The sequence below is a fragment of the Garra rufa genome, chromosome 23 (genome assembly GCF_049309525.1).
Source record: "Garra rufa chromosome 23, GarRuf1.0, whole genome shotgun sequence".
Classification (NCBI taxonomy): Eukaryota; Metazoa; Chordata; class Actinopteri; order Cypriniformes; family Cyprinidae; genus Garra; species Garra rufa.
In genome coordinates, this window is record NC_133383.1 from 7,383,196 (window position 1) to 7,405,893 (window position 22,698).

At 31.3% G+C, this 22,698-nt stretch overlaps 1 protein-coding gene across 3 annotated transcripts; it reads right to left on the reverse strand.

Annotated features, from left to right (window-relative positions):
- Positions 1-500: 500 nt before the first annotated feature.
- scarb1 (scavenger receptor class B, member 1) lies at positions 501-19,484 on the reverse strand. Of its 3 annotated transcripts, XM_073829493.1 has the most exons (14): positions 19,086-19,483; positions 18,065-18,225; positions 14,877-15,018; positions 14,587-14,790; positions 14,386-14,481; positions 12,473-12,588; positions 12,213-12,379; positions 10,619-10,737; positions 6,917-6,990; positions 6,707-6,758; positions 5,666-5,812; positions 4,334-4,372; positions 3,023-3,095; positions 501-1,263 (listed from the first exon to the last, which is right to left on the reverse strand). In XM_073829493.1, exons 1-14 carry the CDS (start codon positions 19,203-19,205, stop codon positions 1,253-1,255), a joined length of 1,521 nt encoding a protein of 506 aa, XP_073685594.1. In that variant the 5' UTR covers positions 19,206-19,483; the 3' UTR covers positions 501-1,252. The 3 variants fall into 3 exon arrangements, with proteins under 3 accessions (XP_073685594.1, XP_073685596.1, XP_073685595.1); XM_073829495.1 differs by lacking the exon at positions 4,334-4,372 and having other exon boundaries at positions 19,086-19,484; XM_073829494.1 differs by lacking the exons at positions 3,023-3,095; positions 4,334-4,372.
- Between the last annotated feature and the right edge of the window lie 3,214 nt (positions 19,485-22,698).

Consider the following 22,698-nt stretch of genomic DNA (forward strand, 5'->3'; position numbering starts at 1 on the left):
TCTTCATTCAAAATTACTAACAAATAGGTTTAAAAAACATAAAATATCAGGCTAATTCTAAAATGATTAAGCAAATCATTGGGTTCTCGGGCCCCAAACAAAAACGTTTTATTGGAACAAACCATTTCCCGTGGTTTTTATGTAAAATGATGTTATTTTACACAATATAGGCCTATAAACTCACGTCAGGAACTCTTCGTTTCTGTCAACACAACTGCGGCGACACATTTCCAGTATTTGGTATTTCTTCATCACCGTTCTGTTCTGTAAGCATTACACAAATTGTGCTCAAAAAGGATCAGCAAAGTAAACAAATGATGAGCAACAAGTCTAAAAACAAAAAAGATTCAGTTCAACCCAAACCCAGCGTCTCGCATTGTACTGTTTATCAGTCGCTGCCATCTTGCGGCGGTAAAAAAAACTGCGATTTAAAAAATGGCGGCATTGGCTTTGCTGCCTTCATGTTGATTTTAATAAAACAATATGCCTGGACAGGATGATTTTTGTGTGTGGTCTCAAAATATTTATAATAAACCCATTTTTTTTCATAATGAACAGCAATCAAGAGAATGCAAAGACAATGACACATTTAAAAATATTTTACATCCATACAAGTGCCTTTACAGACAAAATACAGGAAACACATATTCAGCATATTGAGAAATGTGTTGGCTCAGCGTTTTCAAAGGATGTTTCATTCAATGGCACATTATTGTCACAAACTGTTCATAGCACTTCCTTATTTACAGGATTAAAGTTAAAGGTTACAAGATAAAAGGTAAAATATCTTTAAATAGTGTTTTTTTTTTCCTCTGTGAAAGTAGAGTTTGGAGTGATTTTTTTTTATAAATGCACCATTTATAATTCTGTCTAGTATATTTTGTCAAGTATTTAATTTTCAAGTGTCAAAAATAACCTTTAAACATTTTGTATTGACACCGCATAGCACTGTAAACCCAACCAATGGGCAAAAAACACACGTAAGTGAACACCCTCACTAAGAGTTCATAATCCACATCAAATCCCTCCATCACACTCAATAGTCTGTATTTAAACCAGTCCATTCATTCAACCCCAACACTCAATAAAATGAGTTTTATTTGTTGTCCAATGGATTATGGGATTGCATGTTTATTGTGAAAGTAGCCTGTGATGTGGATAGTGGCTTCAGCTTGTTGGGGTCTGTAGTAACGGGGTCTTTTCACTGGCTGAGCTGGACGGGTCCACATCTGTGCAGGGCTGATCATTCATCCTACTTTTTACCTGCCAGTGGAAAAAAAAGACCAAGTTAGAACAACAACAACAACAACAACAAAACGAAACTATTTAACCATAAATATAAACTTCACCCTTGTGACATTTTATTTTTTAGTTTAAAAAAGCATTCAAATAAAATCAAGAGAAAAATTTTTGTTAATAAAAACTCTTAGTTGAAGCTTTTTTTTGATACATCTTTACACGTTTGATTTAGCACAACAAAAGCAGAAAATATTGACTAACATACAATCAAGTATAAATGGAAAAAATACTAAAATAATTGACATAGATGAACAAAAATACAAAAACTAATTTTTGGTCGAATAAATAAATACATAATTTTTTTTTAAAAAGCTAACAATTCAGGAACTGCCATCTGGAGCCACTTTCATGGAGCTTTGCTTTAAAATAAAACAAAAACTAAAAACTAAAAACAAAACAAAACAATAAAATGAAACAAAATATAATAAAATAAAAAAACAAAACAGTTTTCCTCCCATGTAATTTTTTTCTCTCTAACTTTACACCCGCACAGAAAAAAAAACATATATAAAATGTTGCGCAGATACAAAATATAATAAATAAATCTTTTTTTTTTTTTAAAGGCTAACCATTCAGGAACTACCAACGACTGGTTAACATCTAGAGCCACTTTCACAGAGTTTTGCTTTAAAAGAAAAAACAAACACATAATAAAACAAAACAAAGTAAAAATAAATAAAATGAAACAGAACAAAACAAAACAAAAAAATAAAACAAAATAAAATAAAAAATTAAGAAAAATAAAAACAAAGAAATAAAACAAAACAAAGACCAAAAAATTAAACCACAAACACTTTTCCTCATGTAATTTTTTTCTTCTAGCTTTACACCCACACAGAAAAAAACTATATAAAATACTATATAACTATATAAAACTATATAAAATATTGTGTAGAAACAAGTCTTGCACAAAATACAAAAATGTGTCGGGAAAGACATTTGAAGTATTCCCAGGTAACCTAAAAATGTGCTTTATTTTTTTTCTGAATTCTTCTGAATTAACTGCTCATTTTCAGAAAATAAATAAAAACGAATAAAAATAAATAAACAAATAAATGAATAAATAAAAACAGAAAAAAAGGGAAAAAAGGCTAACCATTCAGGAACTGCCAAGGACTGGTTAACATCTAGAGCCACATTGATTGAGTTTTGCTTTAAAATGAAAAAATAAAAAAATAAAAAAATAAAATAAAACAAAACAAAATATTACAAAAAAATAAGACAAAATAAAAATATAATATAATAAATTAAAATATATTTTACTTTTTCCTCTTATGTAATTTTTTCACTCTAACTAATTAAAATAATTAAAAGTCTTGCACAAAATACAAAAATCTGTCGGAAAGACATTTGACATATTCTCGGGTAACCTAAAAATGTGCTTAATTTTTCTTGTAAAATTTCCGAATGCTTATTTTAAGAAATATGATTTATCATAAGATTGCATCGAGGATCAAACTGTGAACCACTTAACCACTTTTATGTATGGTGCGCTATTAAGTTCTGGTATAACAGATGTTTTGCAGAAAAAACATAGAGTGAACATTGTCTGAAAAGTTTTGATGTGTTATGATGGAAAGATCAGTGAAGCAGATGAAATGAAATTACAGTGACTATAAGGGTGAAATGAACACATGCGTTCACTTCAGTGTGCTCATGTGACTCCAAAAACCCACCTGCAGAAAAAAGTTTGATAAAAGGCGTGTCTGAGTCGAAAACCCACCTGTGTCCTTCACGCTATATTTTTCAGCCTGCGTCCCATTGGTCGGGTCGTGTTTTGTATCTTTTACGCTTTCCTAAAAGAATAACCAGACCTCATTGAACATCAGGTGGGCAGTGACACTGATTTGGAGCCAGTGGCCTTCGGGATGATTATTGGACAGTACTGAGATCATCACAGCGGACAAAAACTGAAGGGGATTTCAACGGCCCATACTGCTTGTGTGCGGCAACGCATGCATGATGTGTGTAAGTGATTGAAATGGGGCGGGAGCATGCAAGGTGAACATGATCGTGCAATGGCTAAAATCACATAAAAATCACGTAATAAAACTCATCTTGCTCTGGCTGTCCTTTTTTTCTTTTGTTTCAGCAGTTACATTACATTTATGTATGATCAGGGTGTGCTTATTTAAAGGAACAGTTCACCCAATAATGAATGTTTGCTAAAACTGCATTCACCTTCAGGAGTTTGTTCAAAACAGATTTAGAGAAATTTGGCACCAATGGATCCGCTGCAGTGAATGGGTGCCGTCAGAATGAGAGTCCAAACAGCTGATCAAAACATCACAATAATCCACAAGTAATCCACACCACTCCAGTCCATCAATTAACATCTTGTGAAACCAAAAGATGCAGTTTTGTAGGAAACAAATCCATCATCGTTGTTTTTAAACTATAAAAGTATATTGCTTTCTACAGTCAAAAGTCTGTCTGAATCAGGAGGGACATATGCACAAATTAAGCACTGTTTACAAGTTAAAAAAAATCAGTTCAAATCAGTTCTAAACAAATAAGTCGGTGGATTTTGATGTGAGAGGACAACAGAGAATGAGGTTTTTCACTGGAGGAAGCATTATTATGGATTATGGACTTCGGCTATGCGATGGTTTGAAGTTAAAAACATCTTAATGATGGACCTGTTTTATACAAACATGCAGCTTTTGACTTTACAAGACATTAACTGATGGACTTGAGTTGCTTGTGGATTATTATGATGTTTTAATCAGCTGTTTGGACTCTCATTCTGACGGCACCCATTCACTGCAGAGGATCCATTGGTGAGCAAGTGATGTAATGCTAAATTTCTCCAAATTAGTTCTGATGAAGAAACAAACTCATCTACATCTAGAATGGCCTGAGGGTGTGTACATTCTCAACAAATGTTCTCTAATTCTTTGGGTGAATTTTCACTTTCAATGACATTTTTTAAATCTAGAGATTTGAAAAGTTACATGCATATACACATTTTTGATTGTGATTCTCACTGTAATCTCTGCTTTTGAATATTTGTATATAAATAGTTGGTGCTGACCCTTTTGGTGAGAAAACCTGATGTCTTTTTCCTGGCTTTCTGTAAAATAAACCATGCAAATGTTGCACTTTAAATCATCTAAACCCATGCATAGTGTTAAAGTGGGATGACAAAGAAATATTAAAAGTGTTTATGGGTTCTTAGGCTAAATCTTACCTTCGCAGACACAATTATACACCAGACCACATTTGCTCAACATCATGTAAAAACGCTTCCTCTCAATTCTCTTCCGCAAATGCACTCACACAAACATACAGTTTAGATCAAACGTTTACAACCCCTTTTCAGAATCTGCAAAATGTTTATTTTACCAAAATAAGAGGGATCATACAAAATGCAAGTTATTGTTTATTTAGTACTGACCTGAATAAAATATTTCACATAAAAGATGTTTACATTTAGTCCACAAGAGAAAATAATAGTTGATTTTATAAAAATGACCCCGTTCAAAAGTTTACATACACTTGATTCTTAATACCGTGTTGTTACCTGAATGATCCACACCTGTGTTTTTTTTTGTTGTTGTTGTTGTTGTTCAGTGATAGTTGTTTATAAGTCCCTTGTCTGTCCTGAAGGGTTAAACTGATTGCTGTTCTTTAGAAAAAAATCTTTCATGTCAATGTAGAAAGGTTTTTCAACATGTGTGTGTATTTGAACCCTTTTAAAAAATAACTTTATGATTTTGAGATCCATCTTTTCACACTGAGGAGGGTAAATGTAACTTTTTTATATTCTGGGAAACAAGTATTTTTCTTTAGCTTGGAAGGGCAGTACTAAATGAAAAAAAATTGATATTTTGGCAAAATAAGAAAAATGCATTGTTTTTCTTTCTAAAGCATCAGTGTTTGAACCTTCTGTAATAGTTACATATGAAATTGCTGAAAAGGGTTCAAATACACAAAAATGCTGGAAAACCAAAGAATTTGTGGGACCTGAAGGATTTTTCTGAAGAACAGCGGGCAGTTTAACTGTTCAGGACAAACAAGGGACTCATGAACAACTATCACTAAACAAAACAAAATAAAAACACAGCTGTGGATCATTCAGGTTACCACACAGTATAAAAAATAAAATAAAAAATCAAAGGGGTGGAAACATTTGAACGAGGGCTAGATGTAAACATCTTTTATATGAAATATCTTATTCAGGTCAGTCCTAAATAAACAATAACATGCATTTTGTACGATCGATCTTATTTTGGTAAAATAATTAACATTTGGCAGATTCTGAAACGGGGATGTAAACCTTTGACCTCAACTGTACACACTCTGAAGCAAAAGATATTTTAGTAAAACACTCAAACATGCAAAAGAAGCATATTGAGCCATGTACCTTGTCAGTGATGAATAATATCACGGCTCCCAAAATGCCTGCGAGTCCGAGAGCAATGAAGATATACTGCATGTACTCCATGACCATGGGCAGCACCACCAGATTGGTGCGAAACGTGTTGAGGACAGGACCGTCAATGTAGCCGCTCTGGGAAAGATGAAGAAAATAAGATTCAAGTCATCACATTTATTTATACAGAGCTTTATACAATACAGTCACAGTAATAAACAGAAACACAATAGTATTAAACAGACACCTTCATGTCGTTCCAAACCCGTAAGACCTTCGTTCATCTTCAGAACACAAATTAAGATATTTTTGATTAAACCCCAGAGCTTTCTGACCCTGCATAGACAGCAACGCAACTGACACCTTCACGGCTCAGAAAGATAGTAAGGACATTGTTAAAATAGTCCATGTGACATCAGTAGTTCAACCTTAATTTTATGAAGCTACGAGAATATTTTGTGCACATAGAAAACAAAAATATCAACTTAATTCATCAATTTCTTCTCTTCCATGTCCATGTTTGTTATTTTCTTTGTGAACAAAAAATATTCATATAGCTTTATAACATTACGGATGAACCACCGATGTCACATGAACTTTTTTAACAATGTCCTTACTATCTTTCTGGGCCTTGAATGTTTCAGATGTCAGTTGTGTTGCTGTCTATGCAGGGTCAGAAAGCTCTTGGATTTCATCAAAAATATCTTAATTTGTGTTCTGAAGATGAGCAGAGGTCTTACAGGTTTGGAACGACACTAAGGTGAGTAATTACTGACAGAATTTTTATTTTTGGGTGAACTACCTCTTTAAGGTTTTTTAGTTATTAAACATATACAATGTAAAGCTGCTCTAAAAAGAAAATAAAGTGTCATTATTCAGTCAGTTTACTTAAGTGTTGATTAAGTGTGAATGTTGCAGAATTATTTATAAAACAAATATGATTTAGCTATAAAGCCGCTCTACAAAAGACTAGAGTCATTATATAGCTCACTTATTTTGTGCCTTTGTTTTATTTTTGTAGTTCACTCTTACCTCTTCAAACCAGATCATAGGCATAACCACTTCAGCTATCTTTCCTGTTTCTCTGAAACGAGCAAACCACAGCACACAGAAACCAGTCAATGTAAAGAACAGTGCTGTCGTCAAAAACAAACACATTTCTCAACAGCTGGAGTTCTGTGACTGAACCTCAGGACATAGATATTTGTGATTGTTGACCTACTGTATCTGTGCTGTACTTACGAGATGCCGAATACACTCTTTATGAGCAGGTTGAGCTGCAGCCGAATGGACACGTTCATCGGCACTCCGGTCTCCTGTAATACAAAGTACTAAACAGTAAATCTGTGAAATAGTATTACAATTTAAAAAAACTGTTTACTATTTGAATATATCTTAAAATGCAAATTATTCCTGTAATGCAAAGCTGAGTTTTCAGCATCATTACTCTCGTCTTCAGTGTCACATGATCCTTCAGAAATTGTTCTAATGTGCCGATTTGTTGCTCATGAAACAATTTCTTATTATTATTAATGTTGAAAACAGTTATGCTGCTTGTAAAATAGAAACTATTATGACTATTACAACTCATAGTTGTTGGAAAAAAACAATCAACTGTACAAAGGCATAATCTTTTGGAGTGAAAGGTTCAGAAGGTTCACTGACCAACAAAGTTTCTATGACTTCATAGGGAAACACATGCCTTTCAGCACTATGAAAATTAAACATTTAGTGAACTACAAAGGTGACATATCATGAAATTCTGACTGTTTCCATGTATAAGTGTTATAATCAGTCCCCAGTGCATCTACCAACACTGAAAACGTGAAAAAGGACAACCCAGTAACTATTCAGTCCTATTCTGGAAAAGGGAAATGGTTCTAATATGCTGATTTGTTGCTCAAGAAACAATTCTACTTATTATTAATGTTGCAAACAGTTGTGCTTCTTGTAAAATAGAGACTATGATTACTATTACAACTCATAAATATTATAGTTGTTGAGAAACCAATCAAATGTACGAAGACATAATCTTTTGGAGTGAAAGGCACTCTGTTTTATGGTGAGTAAACATAAACTGCATTTTCAGACAGTTTAAGCGCAATAAGACATGAAGGAGAACTTAATTTAGCACTCACATGCCGTGTGGCAGACGCTTTCTGTGTGCGTGTTTTGGATGTGTGCGTTAAGGTTAAAACCCTATTTCAGAATTTTAAACTAATACATGGTTTGAAGCATGATAGACATGATCATGACAAGGAGCAGCAGCTCATTTGCATTTAAAGAGCCATGCACGAAAACAACATGTTTGTGCTTCCACTTGAAATAGGCATTTTCAAAACAATATAATAAAGAATAGGTGGGATATTTTGAGTTGAAACCTTACAGACACATTCTGGGGAGACCTAAGACTTATATTACATATTGTAAAAAGGGGCATAATAGGTCTCCTTTAAGATTTGGTGGGAACATGCATACTAATACAACTTTTGACCATGGATCACAAAACTTTTTTTAAAAAGTTTTAAGTAGCAAGTGTATATTTGTAGCAATTGCCAAAAAATACATTGTATGGGTCAAAACGACTGATTTTTCTTTTATGACAAAAATCATTAGGATATTAAGTAAAGATCATGTTCCATGAAGATATTTTGTAAATTTGCAAATTTAGTAATATGCATTGCTAAATGTTCATTTGGACAACTTTAAAGGCAATTTTCTCAATATTTCGATTTTTTGCACCCTCAAATTCCAGATTTTCAAATAGCTGTATCTCGGCCAAATATTGTCCTATCCTAACAAACCATTTATCAATGGAAAGCTTTCCGATGACAAAATTTCAATTTCAAAAAAAAAAAAAAAAAAAAAAAAAAAAAAAGTAGTTTTATTGGTCCAAGGTCACATCTATAGCTTGAATGCGTATTGAATTAAAGCTTCAAATGGCAACTGCCATGAAATGAAGTTATGTTTTAGTGAACATTAAATCAGAGAGCTTGAACTTTTAAAAGTTAATTTATCTCACTGCAGGATTTTTTAAACTTGAGCCAGTGAGGAGATTAAGAACATAAGATCATACATTTTCCAAAACAATCACATATCATCTAACAAGGACATGCAATGCATTAAATATTTCCCTCCCAAAATGTTAAACATAACTAAATTGCACTGCTCTCTATTGAAACCATTATTTTGTGGGCACAGATTCAATGAGAGATCAGAAAGGCATTTGGTTCTGCAGAAAACACTAAATCCAAAGAGCTTTCGTGATAACTTAGTAATGAATCCAAGTATCCAAATGCTCTGGAGCTAATCAGGCGTCATGCTGTCAATTCATCCCAGACGTTCAGCCTAAGCGGAGGATGTTTCCATGTCCTGCAGCACTTTCAAAAAAAACATCCTTTTCACTGAAGACAAATGCAAGCATGAAAACAGATGAAGAGAGAACAACAAGAAGTGTGTCAGGATTATGCAATTCTGTTCAGTTTAGCGATGCAAAGCCGTGTCTGTATCTCCAGCTAATCAGAAGTCATAAAGTGGAGTTCGTCTTATCAAACTGCATGTGTGGCAAAAGTCCCAAGGATGCAGATATCAGGAGTTTTGCATCTAACATCATCAGCAAAGTGATTTGTGCTCACTACTTCAGTGCAAAACCAAATTAAATAACCAGCTATCGTCAAAACGCTAGATGCAGATTTCCAGCTATGTTTCAACTCTCTATAAACCACAGCACTACTGAGGTGTAAATGTAAAATAAATATGTAATCAGAAAACCTTTAGTCAGTTATTGATCATGTAAAAAGACCATAACCTTAGAATCTTAATCTTGTTTATAATGGGTCATTAAGTTGCTGAAAGCTATACAAACATCATAAAGGTCACAAAAATTATCATTTCCAATTAGCTTATCAGATTTTGTAATGGTTTAATGGCAGTAATGAGCAACATAATCTCATTATCAAACCAGTGACAAAGCTGAAATAGTGATTTTTATAACAACCACAAGCTTTCAGAAAGATAAAGACATTAGGTTTTTTGAGTCATAACAACCGATAATCAATAACCTTGAGAGATAAGTTTCTAACTAAATATTCCGTCAGGTGTTCGTTTTATTTGCCTTCTTGAAGAATTGTGTAACACATATTTTCTAAAATGTTTTTAAAAATGTTAAAATAGAATTTAATTTCCAAAAAGAGTCTAGAAATAATACAAATGTCCATCTAATTATATTAAGCCCCTAATAATAATGCTATATGTTACAGTAGGGCTGGGCGATTAATCGAAAAATAATCGAAATCGACATTCAGAACCTATAATCGTTAAAATTTTTCCAGGAAGATTATTTCAATTACTTTCCCTTTAAAAAACACAAGCACTCCGTTGCGTTATTCCGCCGACATGTCGATGGAGAGCTTAAACAGTATTTATACAGTAAAAAGTATTTACAGGATATACAAGGGTAATTTTATTTAGAGGAGATACTGCTTATTTTCTACTTTTAATATGAAAAACATTGAAAATTATTTATTTTGTTTCCAATAGTGCAAGTTATTTATTTTCACTAATTTAAGAAAAATGTGACTTTTCGTTTTAAGCAATCCTTGCTTTAATTTCAGTTGTTCAACACTGATGTTCAATTAATAATCATAGATCGTAGATAGTGTGTTTCCTTCAATTATTTTAAAATCAAGTAATGCACCCTTCATCCAAAAATCTCTCGCTTGTAATATGTGAACATATTTACTGTACAAAACTTGTCAGTGAACTATGAGGGCAAAAAAATAAATATTATATAAATATAATTAAATATAATTTTATTAATAAATAAATTAATCGTTCATTAATCGTAATCGGGTTAAAATGTTCAATTAATCGAGATTTTGATTCTAAGCCAAATTGCCCAGCCCTATGTTACAGTATGTATTTCTGTGTGCCTGGTTTTCTTACTGGGTGGATATCGATGAAAAGCCCATGTACATCTTCATTTGGGCTCAATCCATTGACTGTGTCCAAAAGAAAGGGATCAGCCTCAAAAAAGTGTGGATGGGAGATGAACACAGGGGAATCTAAGATAGAAAAAAAAGAAAAAGAATGACAAAGAGAAAAAGGGAAAATAAAATAAAGAACAGAAAAGCAAAAAAAAGAAAATGTTAAAAAATAAGATAAAAAAAGAAAAGAAAAAATTAGGGAAAAAAGGGTAAAAAAAAGAGGATAAAAAGAAAGGAAAAAGATATGACAAAAAGAAAAGAAAAAGAAAACAATAAAAAGAAAAAATAACAGATGTCACAGAGAAGCAAAAGATTAAGAAAAAGAAAAATAATAGAATATTAATAGAAAGGCAAAAAAATGAAGAAAAAAAAGTAAAAAAAAAAAGATAAGGTTAAAGACAACAATAAAGGGGGAAAGAAATAAAAAATAGAAAAAGGAAATAAGACAAAAGAAAAAAGAAACAAGAAGAAAAAGAAAAGATTAAATGGAAAAGAAAAAAGGAATAAACAAATAGACAAAAGACAGTAGTAGAGAAGCAAAAATATGGTAAAAAAAAGAAATGAGAAGAAAAAGAAAAGATAAAAAAGGAAATGAAAAAGGAAAATAGAAAATGAAAAGAAAAAATACTATAGACAGTAACAGAAAAATAAGGTAAAAAAGAGAAAAAAGAAATAAGAAAAAGACAAGAAAAAAGGAAGTATTAGAGAGAAGAAAATAATATAAACAGTAACAGAAAAGCAAAAAATAAAAGAAAAAAGAGAAAAAGAAAAATATCTAAAAATAGAAAAAGAATAAGGAAAGATGAAAACGAAAAGGGAAAACAATATATAGACAGTAACAGAAGCAAAGAAAAAAATTTAAAAGATGAAAAATATTTTAAAGATGGAAAAATAAATGATTAAAAGGAAAAGAAAAAGGGGGGAAAGAAATAAAGATAAAATAATATCAACAGAGAACCAAATAAGTTGAAAAAAAAAAATCAAAATAAGGTAACAAACAGGAAAAAAGAAATGAAGAAAAAGAAAAGATAAAAAGGAAAAAAAAGATTAAAAAACTACTATAGACAGCAACAGCAAAAAAACTTAAAAGGTATAAGAAAAAAGGGGGAAATGAATGAAAAGAAAAAAATACAAAAAGATAAGGTTAAAGTCAAGATGAAAAAGGGGACAGAAAAAAGGAAGATAAAAGAAAAGGGAAAAAGAAAAAAGACAACAGAAGAAAAAATTAAAAAGAAAATGAAGCAAGCAAAGAAAAAATATATACAGAAAAGCAAAATAATGAAGGACAATGCAAGAGATAAGACTAAAGAAAAGGGGGAAAATCAAATAAAGAAAAAAGAAGAGTAACAAAAAGAAAAGAAAAGAAACAAAGGTAACGAAAAGAAAAGAAAAAAAATCTAAGCATGGAGGCCATAATACAATAGCTATAAAACCAGTTTGAACAAAATATTTAATGACACAAGAACACAGATACTGACATAAAGCCTACAGCATAATTGACTGTTGGCAGCAGTTAAAAGTCATAAATATAAGTCTTGATAATAGAGACTCACTGTGTCTGCAGGTGCTGACGTTGAGAAGGCCGGACTGTCGACAGGGACAGAAGCCCTCATTGGGAGGATAATCTGAACCGTTGGCAAAAAGAGTCTTTGGAGCCACGAAGCGGTACACGGGAATCCCACGAGACACGCCTGGCCTTTGGTACACCAGCTCCATGGACCTGAGTTTGGAAAATTGCCACAAAACATGCCCTTAGAAACACTAGTCATTAAAAACTTCTTATCTTACAGAGGGTACAAGAGTGGGTGTTTACCTGCACGCATCAGGGCTGTAGAAGGGCACTGTCGTCTCTGTGGTCATGAACGGAGGCCACATTTGACCCGCTGTACCATTGATCATGTTACACTGTTCAGACCTCCAGTAATCCACCTGCAACCATAAAACAAAAATCCTTTGCATACAGCAACTCACAAATATGCTAACAGCACGATATGCTGAAGAAAACAACAACAAAAAGAACAAATATTGATTAAAACTCCATTTTTAATATTCAAATAATTCTTATTACTTTTAATACTTTTTTTACAGAATGAAAATCATGCGACACTGAAGATTGGAGAAATGGCTGCCAAAAGTTCAGCTTTACCATAACAAAAAAGAAATGACAAAAAAAGAAACACTTATTTTAAACTGTATTAATATTTGTATTACAGTTTTTACTAAGTAATTTAATTTTTTTTTTTTTACATACACCGTTTACATACACATATTTACATATATTACATGTGTAGACACTAGCTAAAATTACATATTTATTGCATATAGTATTTTATTAAATATATTTCTTTGCAAAACAATTTGGGATTGCCAACACTATAGAAGCCCGTTTCCGACACTGAATTAAAAAAAAAAAAAAAAAAAAAAAAAAAATGTGTGACTTTTTATTTCACAATTCTGACGTTTTTCTCAGAATTGTATGAACTTTAACATTCTGACTTTTTTTTTTACTTATAGTTGTGAGATATAAACTCGCAATTGCAAATTCCAAAGTCAGAATTGTAAGATGAACTCACAATTTCAATTTATAAAGTCAGAATTGTGAGAAATAAACCCGCAATTGCAAATTCTAAAGTCAGAATTGTGAGATAAACTCACAATTTCGAGTTATAGTCAGAATTGTGAGATATAAACTTGCAATTGCAAATTCTAAAGTCAGAATTGTGAGATAAACGTGACATAAAGTTGCAATTCTGAGAAATAAAGTCGAAATTCTGAGAAAAAAATTTTCCTCAGAATTTCGAGTTTATCTCATAATTGTGAATTTATAACATGCAATTGCGGGTTATTAAGTTAGAATTGTGAGATATAAACTTTTTTCTCAGAATTGTGTCATATAAACTTGCAATTCTGAAAAAATAAAATTGCAAATCTGAGAAATAAAGTTTCAGAATTTGTGAGATATGTTTTCTCGCAATATAAGCTATAAAGTCAATTGTGAGATAAACTCACAATTTCGAGTTATAAAGTCAACTGTTAAATATAAGCTTGCAAACTCGCAGTTGCGAATCTGGCTTTTTGTAAGAATTGTCAGAACAGTCACGTAATTCTGAGGGAAAAAAAAACAAATTGTGAGTTAAATCACACAATTCTGACTTTATAAAATTTAGAATTGCAAGTTTATCTCAGTTTTGATATTTCTCACAATTGAGTTTATATCACAGTTCTGAGAAAAAGTCAGAAATGCAAGTTTATCTCACAATGTTGATATTATTTCTCACAATTGAGTTTATAATCACATAATTCTGACTTTATAACTCGCAATTGTGAGGTTATATCACACAATTCAGGTTATATTACACAATTCTAATTTTTTTTAAAAAGTCAGAATTGCAAGTTTTTATCTCGCAATTCTGACTTTATTTCTCACAACTGTTAATATCACGCAATTCTGACTTTAGAATTTGCAATTGCGAGTTTATATCTCACAATTCTAAAAAGTCGCAATAACCTTTTTTATTTTTTATTCAGTTGCGGAAACAAACATCCATAGCTCACTAAAACTTTTTTGGCAATGCAATATATGCACATTTTACAAAGGCAAAAAAAAGTTCATGCACAGTGTAAGTTTCAGTCTCTAGTATGTTGTCTATGTAACTAGTGTTTTGAATCACAGCTAGTTTTTTTGTTTGTTTGTTTTATTATGGTCTCAAAAGACATTTAGCTTACGTTTTTCAGGCCATTCCAAGAGTCCACCATATGAACTTTCCGGATGTCGTCTCGACCAGTATTGACAGTGAACTGTCCAGTGTTGGAGTTGTTAAACTATATAGGAAGCAAAACATAGCAAGAAAACCTAAAAACCACAAAACTAATCGTCTCTGCGGACAAAGCTCTTGTAACAAGACACAGACACAGAAAAACACCCACCTCAGCAAATAAGCCGAACTTTCCGCTGGTTGGGAGCAAGCCGGGGAGAAATGTGTTCAGGAAGTCCACCAACTTGCTGTCATAACCCCACATGAGCTCTCCAACTGGCTTTGTTAAGAAAGGTCCCTCCTTGAAGGTCTTGAACGTGGTGCTGAGCAGCAAGCGTACAGGAAGGGGCATTTTCTCCATCATTATTGATGCACCCTGCAACCATGAATGAAAAACCAATGTGTTACAGTTCTTTCAATTGTTTTTCATGGTGGGATAAATACACGGTCATGAAATCTCACCAGCACTAGCATGTTGGGGATGGTGACCACATCGGATTCATTTCCCACAGACATGCTCTCCTCAAAGAAATACTGCCGATATTCCTTATACGATACGGTGTTGTTGTCATGGAATGTGATGTTGTCCTTCCAGCGGTTTTCACTGAAACAGATATGAGTTACGACAACAAAACAATGTGACTTAGCCAGCTGATTTGCAGTAGTCTTATCCTAACTCAGCAAAATTCTGCATTTTGAGGAACAACTTTGAGGGTCTCAGTCAGCATGTTAGAAAGTGACACAAAGAGACTCAGATTGCAAAATGCAAGCACATGATTTGTTTAAAGGTAAGTCACTAACAAACTTTTGTCATTGTCATGTGTCTTGTCTAAAAAAAAAAGAAGTCACACAACCATGATGGAGGAAATGATAGAAACACAAAATGATCTGGCCTAAAACAGCTACTCTTAGCCTAAAACATGCCAACAGAAGTACATACATGAATTACGACTTGTAAACATAGACATTAAAAACACATAGACGTTAAAAAACATGACTGACACTTATAAAGTAAAATATTATATCAATATTGTTTAAAGTAAACAAAAGTAAAACTAAACTAAACTAAAATAAAATAAAATAAAAATGTTGTGCTAATTCATTTAGAGTCTTATAATAAATGTTATTGTAATTCTGAATTCTTAGAAGTCAAAAAGGCATTATTGATACTTACAAACAAAATATTATATAAATATATATTAAATATCTTGAGCAAAAAATAAAATAAAATAAAATAAAATAAAATGCTGTGCTTATTTATTTGGGATCTTATAAGAAATCTTATTATTTTATTTCTGAATTCTAATTAGTCAAAAAGGCACTACTGATACTTATAAAATGAAATATTATATAAATATGTATTAAATATCCTGTGCAACAAATAAAATAAAATAAAATAAAATGTTGTGCTTATTAATTTGGGATCTTATAAGAAATCTTACTATTTTAATTCTGAATTATAAGAAGTCAAAAAGGCACTACTGATACATATAAAATGAAATATATAAATATGTATTAAATATCATGTGCAACAAATAAAATAAAATGTTGTGCTTAGTAAGATTTCTTATAAGATCCCAAATTAATATTTTAATTCTCAATTCTAAGAAGTAAAATAGGCACTACTAACACATATAAAGTTAAATATTATATAAACGTATTAAATATGCTGTGCAACAAATAAAACATGCTAATTAATTTGGGATCTTATAAGAAATATTATTTAAATTATGAATTCTTAGTAGTCAAAAAGGCACTACTGACACTTATAAAATAAAATATTATATAAATATACATTAAATATCCTGAGAAACAAATAAAATAAAATAAAATAAAATGATGTGCTTATTTATTTGGGATCTTATAAGAAATCTTATTATTTTAATTCTGAACTCTAAGTCAAATAGGCACTACTGACACTTATAAAATAAAATATTATATAAATATGTATTAAATATGCTGTGCAACAAATAAAATAAAAAATTAAATAAAATAAAATGTTGTGCTTATTAATTTGGCATCTTATAAAAAAATCTTATTTTAATTATGAATTCTTAGAAGTCAAAAAGGCACAACTGATACTTATAAAGTAAAATATTATAGAAATGTATTAAATATGCTGTGCAACAAACAAAATAAAAAAATAATGTGCTTATTAATTTGGCATCTTATAAGAAATATTATTTTAATTATGAATTCTTAGAAGTCAAAAAGGCACTACTTACACTTATTAAGTTAAATATTGTATAAATATGTATTAAATATGCTGTGCAACAAACAAAACAAAAATAAAATGTGCTAATTAATTTGGGATCTTATAAGAAATATTTTAATTCTGAATTCTTAGAAGTCAAAAAGGCACTTCTGATACATATAAAATTAAATATTATATAAATATGTATTAATTATGCTGTACAAAAAAATTTAATTAAATTAAAATCTTATGAGGAATCTTATGAGAACTCTTCTGAACTTCTTCAAATTACGAGTTAAAATACACTAATGACATTTATAAAATAAAATAAAATAAGTTGTGCAACACAGAATGACATCAAAATTAAATAAAATAAAAGATATGTTGAGCTAATAAATAAAAAATATAAATAAATAAATAAATAAATAAATAAAAGGCATTACTAATCATTTTCAAATAAAATATTATAAAAAATAAAACAGAAAAATATGATGTGCTAATAAATTTGGCTTTTTGAAATGATCTTGAGTAATATTCTTTTAAGCTAAAAGACACTTCTAATATTTATAAAACAAAATATTATAAAAAAAATAAAAATATGTAGTCCAACAAAATGGCGAATAAAAAATAAATAAAATGGTTTAATAAAATAAATAAATGTTTTGCTAATAAACTTGGGTTTTCAAAATGTATTTATGATAAATAATTTTATTTTAATTCTGGATAGTATGGACCGTCCTTATTCTCATTTTTCAGTTCCAGCACTGTCTGTTTTTACTGAAATGTTCTAGTGAAATGTTCTAGTATGCATGGCTTGAGGGTAGGATCACAGTTCCTCTCTAATAATAAAAACTGGCAGATTTAGATTAGAGAATAAAAAAATAAAAGAACAGAAAAAAACAACAATAAGTGAATCCACACACACACAAAAAAAATCCTAGCTGTGGAAATCATGACTGTGGAAAATCCCAACACAAATGCATATCCCTGTTCAAATGAAAAATAATATTTAGTTCGTCTATTCCTTGATCTTTGTCAAGAAAATATTTTTCATATAATTTTATATGCATATTTTAAACATATTTTTTTTAAATCAGCCCTTCAGATAAGGTTAAGGCCACCAGACAGACCCAAATACAGACCTATAGAAGCTTCTTTGTGCTAAGGGACACATAAGTCCAAGAAAGAGACCCTTACGTTATATTACATAAAGTTAGGGCAAGTTATATGGACAAAAGGAATACTTTCAGATTCATTTTGGCACATGCACACCTGTCCAAGAGCATGCAGGCTAACCAACTATTAATTTCTGTGTCATAAGGCATACAAGTCTGAACATCCACAAACGGGATATGTCCACTCAAGTCTAAGCAAGTGATTCATACTGAACTTTTTAAAACACATACTGTCTGGTTTAAAGTAGTTTTACAGAAAAAGAAGGGAACACAATGCTTACCGGTACACATACGGCCCCCTCTGTACCACCGTGGGCTTTTCTCCTTTTAGGATTTCATTAGGATTGACAATATGAAAGAAATATACAGACATAAAGAAGGGAACCGGGATGTCCTTCCACATAGTGTAGGAGAGTCCATTGTTCGGGTTAATCTGTACATTCTGTGAAGATATGACGTGAATACAGTTAGTGGCCAAAGTGTGAAAAGCTGTTAAACATTTTTACGTTTACTTAATTATTAAATGCAGATTTATGACTTATTGAGGGACACCATGGAATAAAATAAAATAAAATAGAAGTACCTTAAACATACTCTTTCTCTTACAGATATACAGAAATTTGATCTCAGTTTGAATGTTTTCCACAAGAAGCCTCTTATGCTCATTAAGGTGCCTTTTATTTGATCAAGTTACAGTAAAAACTGCAATACTGTGAAATTGTGAGATATTTTAATATATTTTAAAATGTAATTTATTTCTGTGATGCAAAGCTGAATTTTAAGCATAGTCAGTGTCACATGGTCTATCAGAAATAATTCCAATATGCATGCTTACTTTCTGCTCAAAAACACATTATTATATTATATATTACACAAAGTAAGATTTGCAAGTGACACTGAGGTAAAATACAAGAGTACACCTCTGAAATACCATTTACAAAACGATACATAATTCAGAAATTCAAAACAATAAATTAAAAACAAAACAAAGTGCCATTTTCAGAGTGACAATGTCATTGATTAAAAACAGGTTTGACAACATACGACTACCACAACCATGTAAACTATATTATAACGCCTTTCATTAATATACTGTAATAGCGTAAAGCAATTGATTAAATAACTGTTATTATTGTATTGTTGGTCGTTTTAAACGTACAAGGCAACTACAGAAAGACATATCGAGCTCCGTTCAAAGCTTTTTGACACTAAACCACGTGTTTTTGTAACTCTACGTTATTTAAAAATGCAAAAATAGATAATTATAAAGCTTTTAGTGTACCTGTCAGATGTATGACTTACCTTCACTATTTGATCGTCTATTATAATAGGTCCGACAAACACCAGCACAGTCCCGAATAAAACCGCCAAGCCTCCCAGAACTATAAAAACGATCGATAACGTAGATTTAGACACGGCCATCCTTATTTTCGCACAGTTCGCTTCACAAACAAACGCGAAGCTTTAATAACATTAAAGTGATTTCTTCTGGAAAGTGATTTCTTTCTTCAGTGAACTCAAAGCGCGAGTGAGTCCGGACGGTTGAACAAACTATCAGTCATGCGAGATAAAGCCATAAAACTCAGGCCATTGAGTTATTAATGCTCTGCTGACTTTATGATCATGTACATTGCAGCTGTGAGTGATGTTAAAGTCCGGCTTTCTAATCCAGCAGGTTTTATAACGCTCTTGCTGTTTGATTACCATGTTTACGATGCTTCATGCGCCGCCTATAAACCAGAGACTTATGGGTAATGTAGTCACACACGCCTCCCACCATGAAGAATAAAAGACTATTTTAGTAAATCTGATGAAACACGAATTCACTAATTTCTATATTTATTTGGCCCCAAAACATATTTGGACTTTAAATTTAAAACAACTTGATGTCCAAAATAAAAGTTCTGAAGCAAAAGCATTTTATTCTGTTTGTTTGTTTGTTTGTTTTTTTATCACGGTTTATATTTGTACTGTTAAGCTATCGTTAAAAACATGGCGTATAAATGTCAAAGCGACATGATAAATGATCAAACAGAGCTGCTGGAAGAACACGATAAGTGTTATTGTATCTTTATTGGATAAGTATTTGCCACTGATAACGCATATGTAACACGATGGCTTATCTATGAAGCCTGCTGTGACACAGCTATTTTACTTTTTCATGTAACCATACAATGGTTTGGCACTTTTCACAGATTTCAGAGTGAAAAACATAGCCTACATTTCAAACATACTATTTCAACATGAAAATAAGCACAAAAATACAGTTTTAATCTCATTGGTCATATTCAGGGATATACACTACCAGTAAAAAGTTTTTGAACAGTAAGATTTTTAATGTTTTTTTTTTTTTTAAAGAGATCTCTCCTGCTCGCCAAGCTTGCATTTATTTAATCTAAATTACAGTAAAAACAGTACAAATTTGAAATAATTTTACTATTTAAAATAACTGTTTTCTCTTTGAATATATTTTAAAATGTAATTTATTTCTGTGATTTCAAAGCTGAATTTCAAAGCTCAAAAAACATTCATTATTATTATTACTAAAACAGCTGAGTGGATTTTTTCAAGTTTCTTTGATGAATAGAAAGTTCAGAAGAACAGCATTGTATCTGAAATAGAAAACTTTTGCAACATTATAAATGTTTTTATCATCACTTTTGATCAATTTAAAGCATCCTTGCTAAATAAAAGCAAAAAATAAAAATTATGCTGACTCCCAGTTCTTAAATGGTATAGCCTACTATAAAGTGTGTTACAAAAGCGTTTTAAGATAAATGCTAATATTTTGATCTTTCTATTCATCAAAGAATGTACTTTAAAAAAAAATCACTACTGTTTTAAATATTGATTACAGTAATAAAAATAAAACAAGTTTCTTTGGATCATGTGACACTGAAAACTGGAGTAATGATGCTGAAAATTCAGCTTTGTTCTCAGAAATAAATTACATTTTAAAATATATTCAAATAGAAAGCAGTTATTTTAAATAGTAAAAATATTTCTGTACTTTGGATCAAATGAATGCAGGCTTGGTGAGCAGGAGAGACTCCTTTAAAAAACATTAAAAATCTTACTGTTTGACTGGTGGTGAATATATTTAAAGAGGGTGAGTAAAACATGTACAGAGTATATGGACCACACATTAACCCAGGGGTCACCAAACTTGATCCTGGATGGCCAGTGTCCTGCAGAGTTAGGCTTCAACTTGCCTCAACACACCTGCCTGGAAGTTTTAAGTATTCCTAGTAAGACCTTGATTAGCTGGTTATTAGTAGGTGTGTTTGATTAGGGTTGGACCTAAACTCTGTAGGACACCAGCCCTCCAGGACTGAGTGTGGTGACCCTTTTAAGACCTTAATTATGCTTTTTTTTAACACTATAATATCAAGACTGCTTAATTAAAATTCCACCTTAAGCAATAGAAACAATGAACGCCAGTAGCTGTGCTAACAACAATAGAACATTCTAAACAAGAAGGTTGACTTACATCACACTTCATAGGAGTGTCATGTTCAGTTGCTTATGTAAGATCAGGATTCTCTTGGAGTGCCAGAGCAAATCTTATCTCAGTGAATCCTTCCTCTAATACAATAAGCCAAAACCATCACCCTGTTAGACATTTTATATGAAATGGCAATCAGGGTGAAGGCAAAAAGACATCAAAAGATGAGGGCATTCATGTGATTTCTGATTTCAAATCCATGACGAATCCAGACTGGAAACCTATGAAGGAAACAAGCAAAAACATTTTGGGCCTTTAAGGGCATGACAAATCTGATAAGCCACAAATTATATGATATTTGCTGGTAAAATTTGTCTGAGTGAAAAGCACGAAAGATGTTCTTTCATTTTGAAAACACATGACACTCTGATGCAGCAAAGAGCTAGTGTATAAATGTAATTATTTAAATAACCTTATATGCCAACCGTGTTAAATTTAGAAAATTTGATTCTAGTCACACTATAATATCAACTTATTAGGCAAGTCCATTTAAATGTTTTAATTAAAAGGCCCATTAATCTCAGCACAGCAGGTTAAAATCATTTCAAACTAGATGAATTTGACATTTTACACGACCAGTCAAACGTTCTTAGTAAGATTTTTAACGTTTTTAAAAAAGCCTCTTCTGCTCACCAAACCTGCATTTATTTGATCCAAAGCAGAGCAAAAGCAGAAATAGTTTTACTATTTAAAAAAACTGTTTTCAATTTAAATACTGTATATTTTAAAATATAATTTATTCCTGAGATCAAAGCTAAATTTTCAGCATCATTACATCAGTCTTTATTGTCACATGATCCTTCAGAAACCATTCTAATATGTAGATTTACTGTTCAAGAAACATTTTTAATTATTATCATCAATATATAAAACCGCTGAGTAAATTTTTTTTAGGATTCTTTAATAAAAAGATCCAAAGATCAATATTTATCTAAAATAAGAAGCTGTTGTAACATTTCACCATTCAAAAGCTTGGAGTCAGTATAATTTTTTGGGAGAAAGAAATTATAGAAATAATACTTTTTTTTTTTAAACAAGAATGCTTTAAATTGATCAAAAGCGATGGTAAAGACAATTGTAAAGTTACAAAAGATTTCTACTTCAGATAAATGCTGTTCTTCTGGACTTTCTATTTATCAAAGAAACCAGAAAAAAATCTACTCAGCTGTTTTCAACATAATATTAATAATAATAAATGTTTTTTTGAGCAGCAAATTAGAATATTAGAATGATTTCTGGAGGATCATGTGACCAAGTAATGATGCTAAAAATTCAGCTTTGAAATTACAGGAATAAATTACATTTTAAAATATATTCAAATAGAAAAGTTATTTTAAATAGTAAAAATATTTCAAAATACTGTTTTTGCTGTACTTTGGATCAAATAAACGCAGACAAAAACTCAGACCC

Coding starts and splice junctions, on each gene's coding strand:
- scarb1 (XM_073829493.1), bottom strand. CDS start 19,205: ATGGCCGTGTCTAAATCTACGTTATCGATCGTTTTTATAGTTCTGGGA. Junction 15,019..18,064: donor AGGGGGCCGTATGTGTACCG/GTAAGCATTGTG, acceptor TATCTGTTTCAG/TGAAAACCGCTGGAAGGACA. Junction 5,813..6,706: donor CTATGATCTGGTTTGAAGAG/GTAAGAGTGAAC, acceptor CATCTTTCCCAG/AGCGGCTACATTGACGGTCC.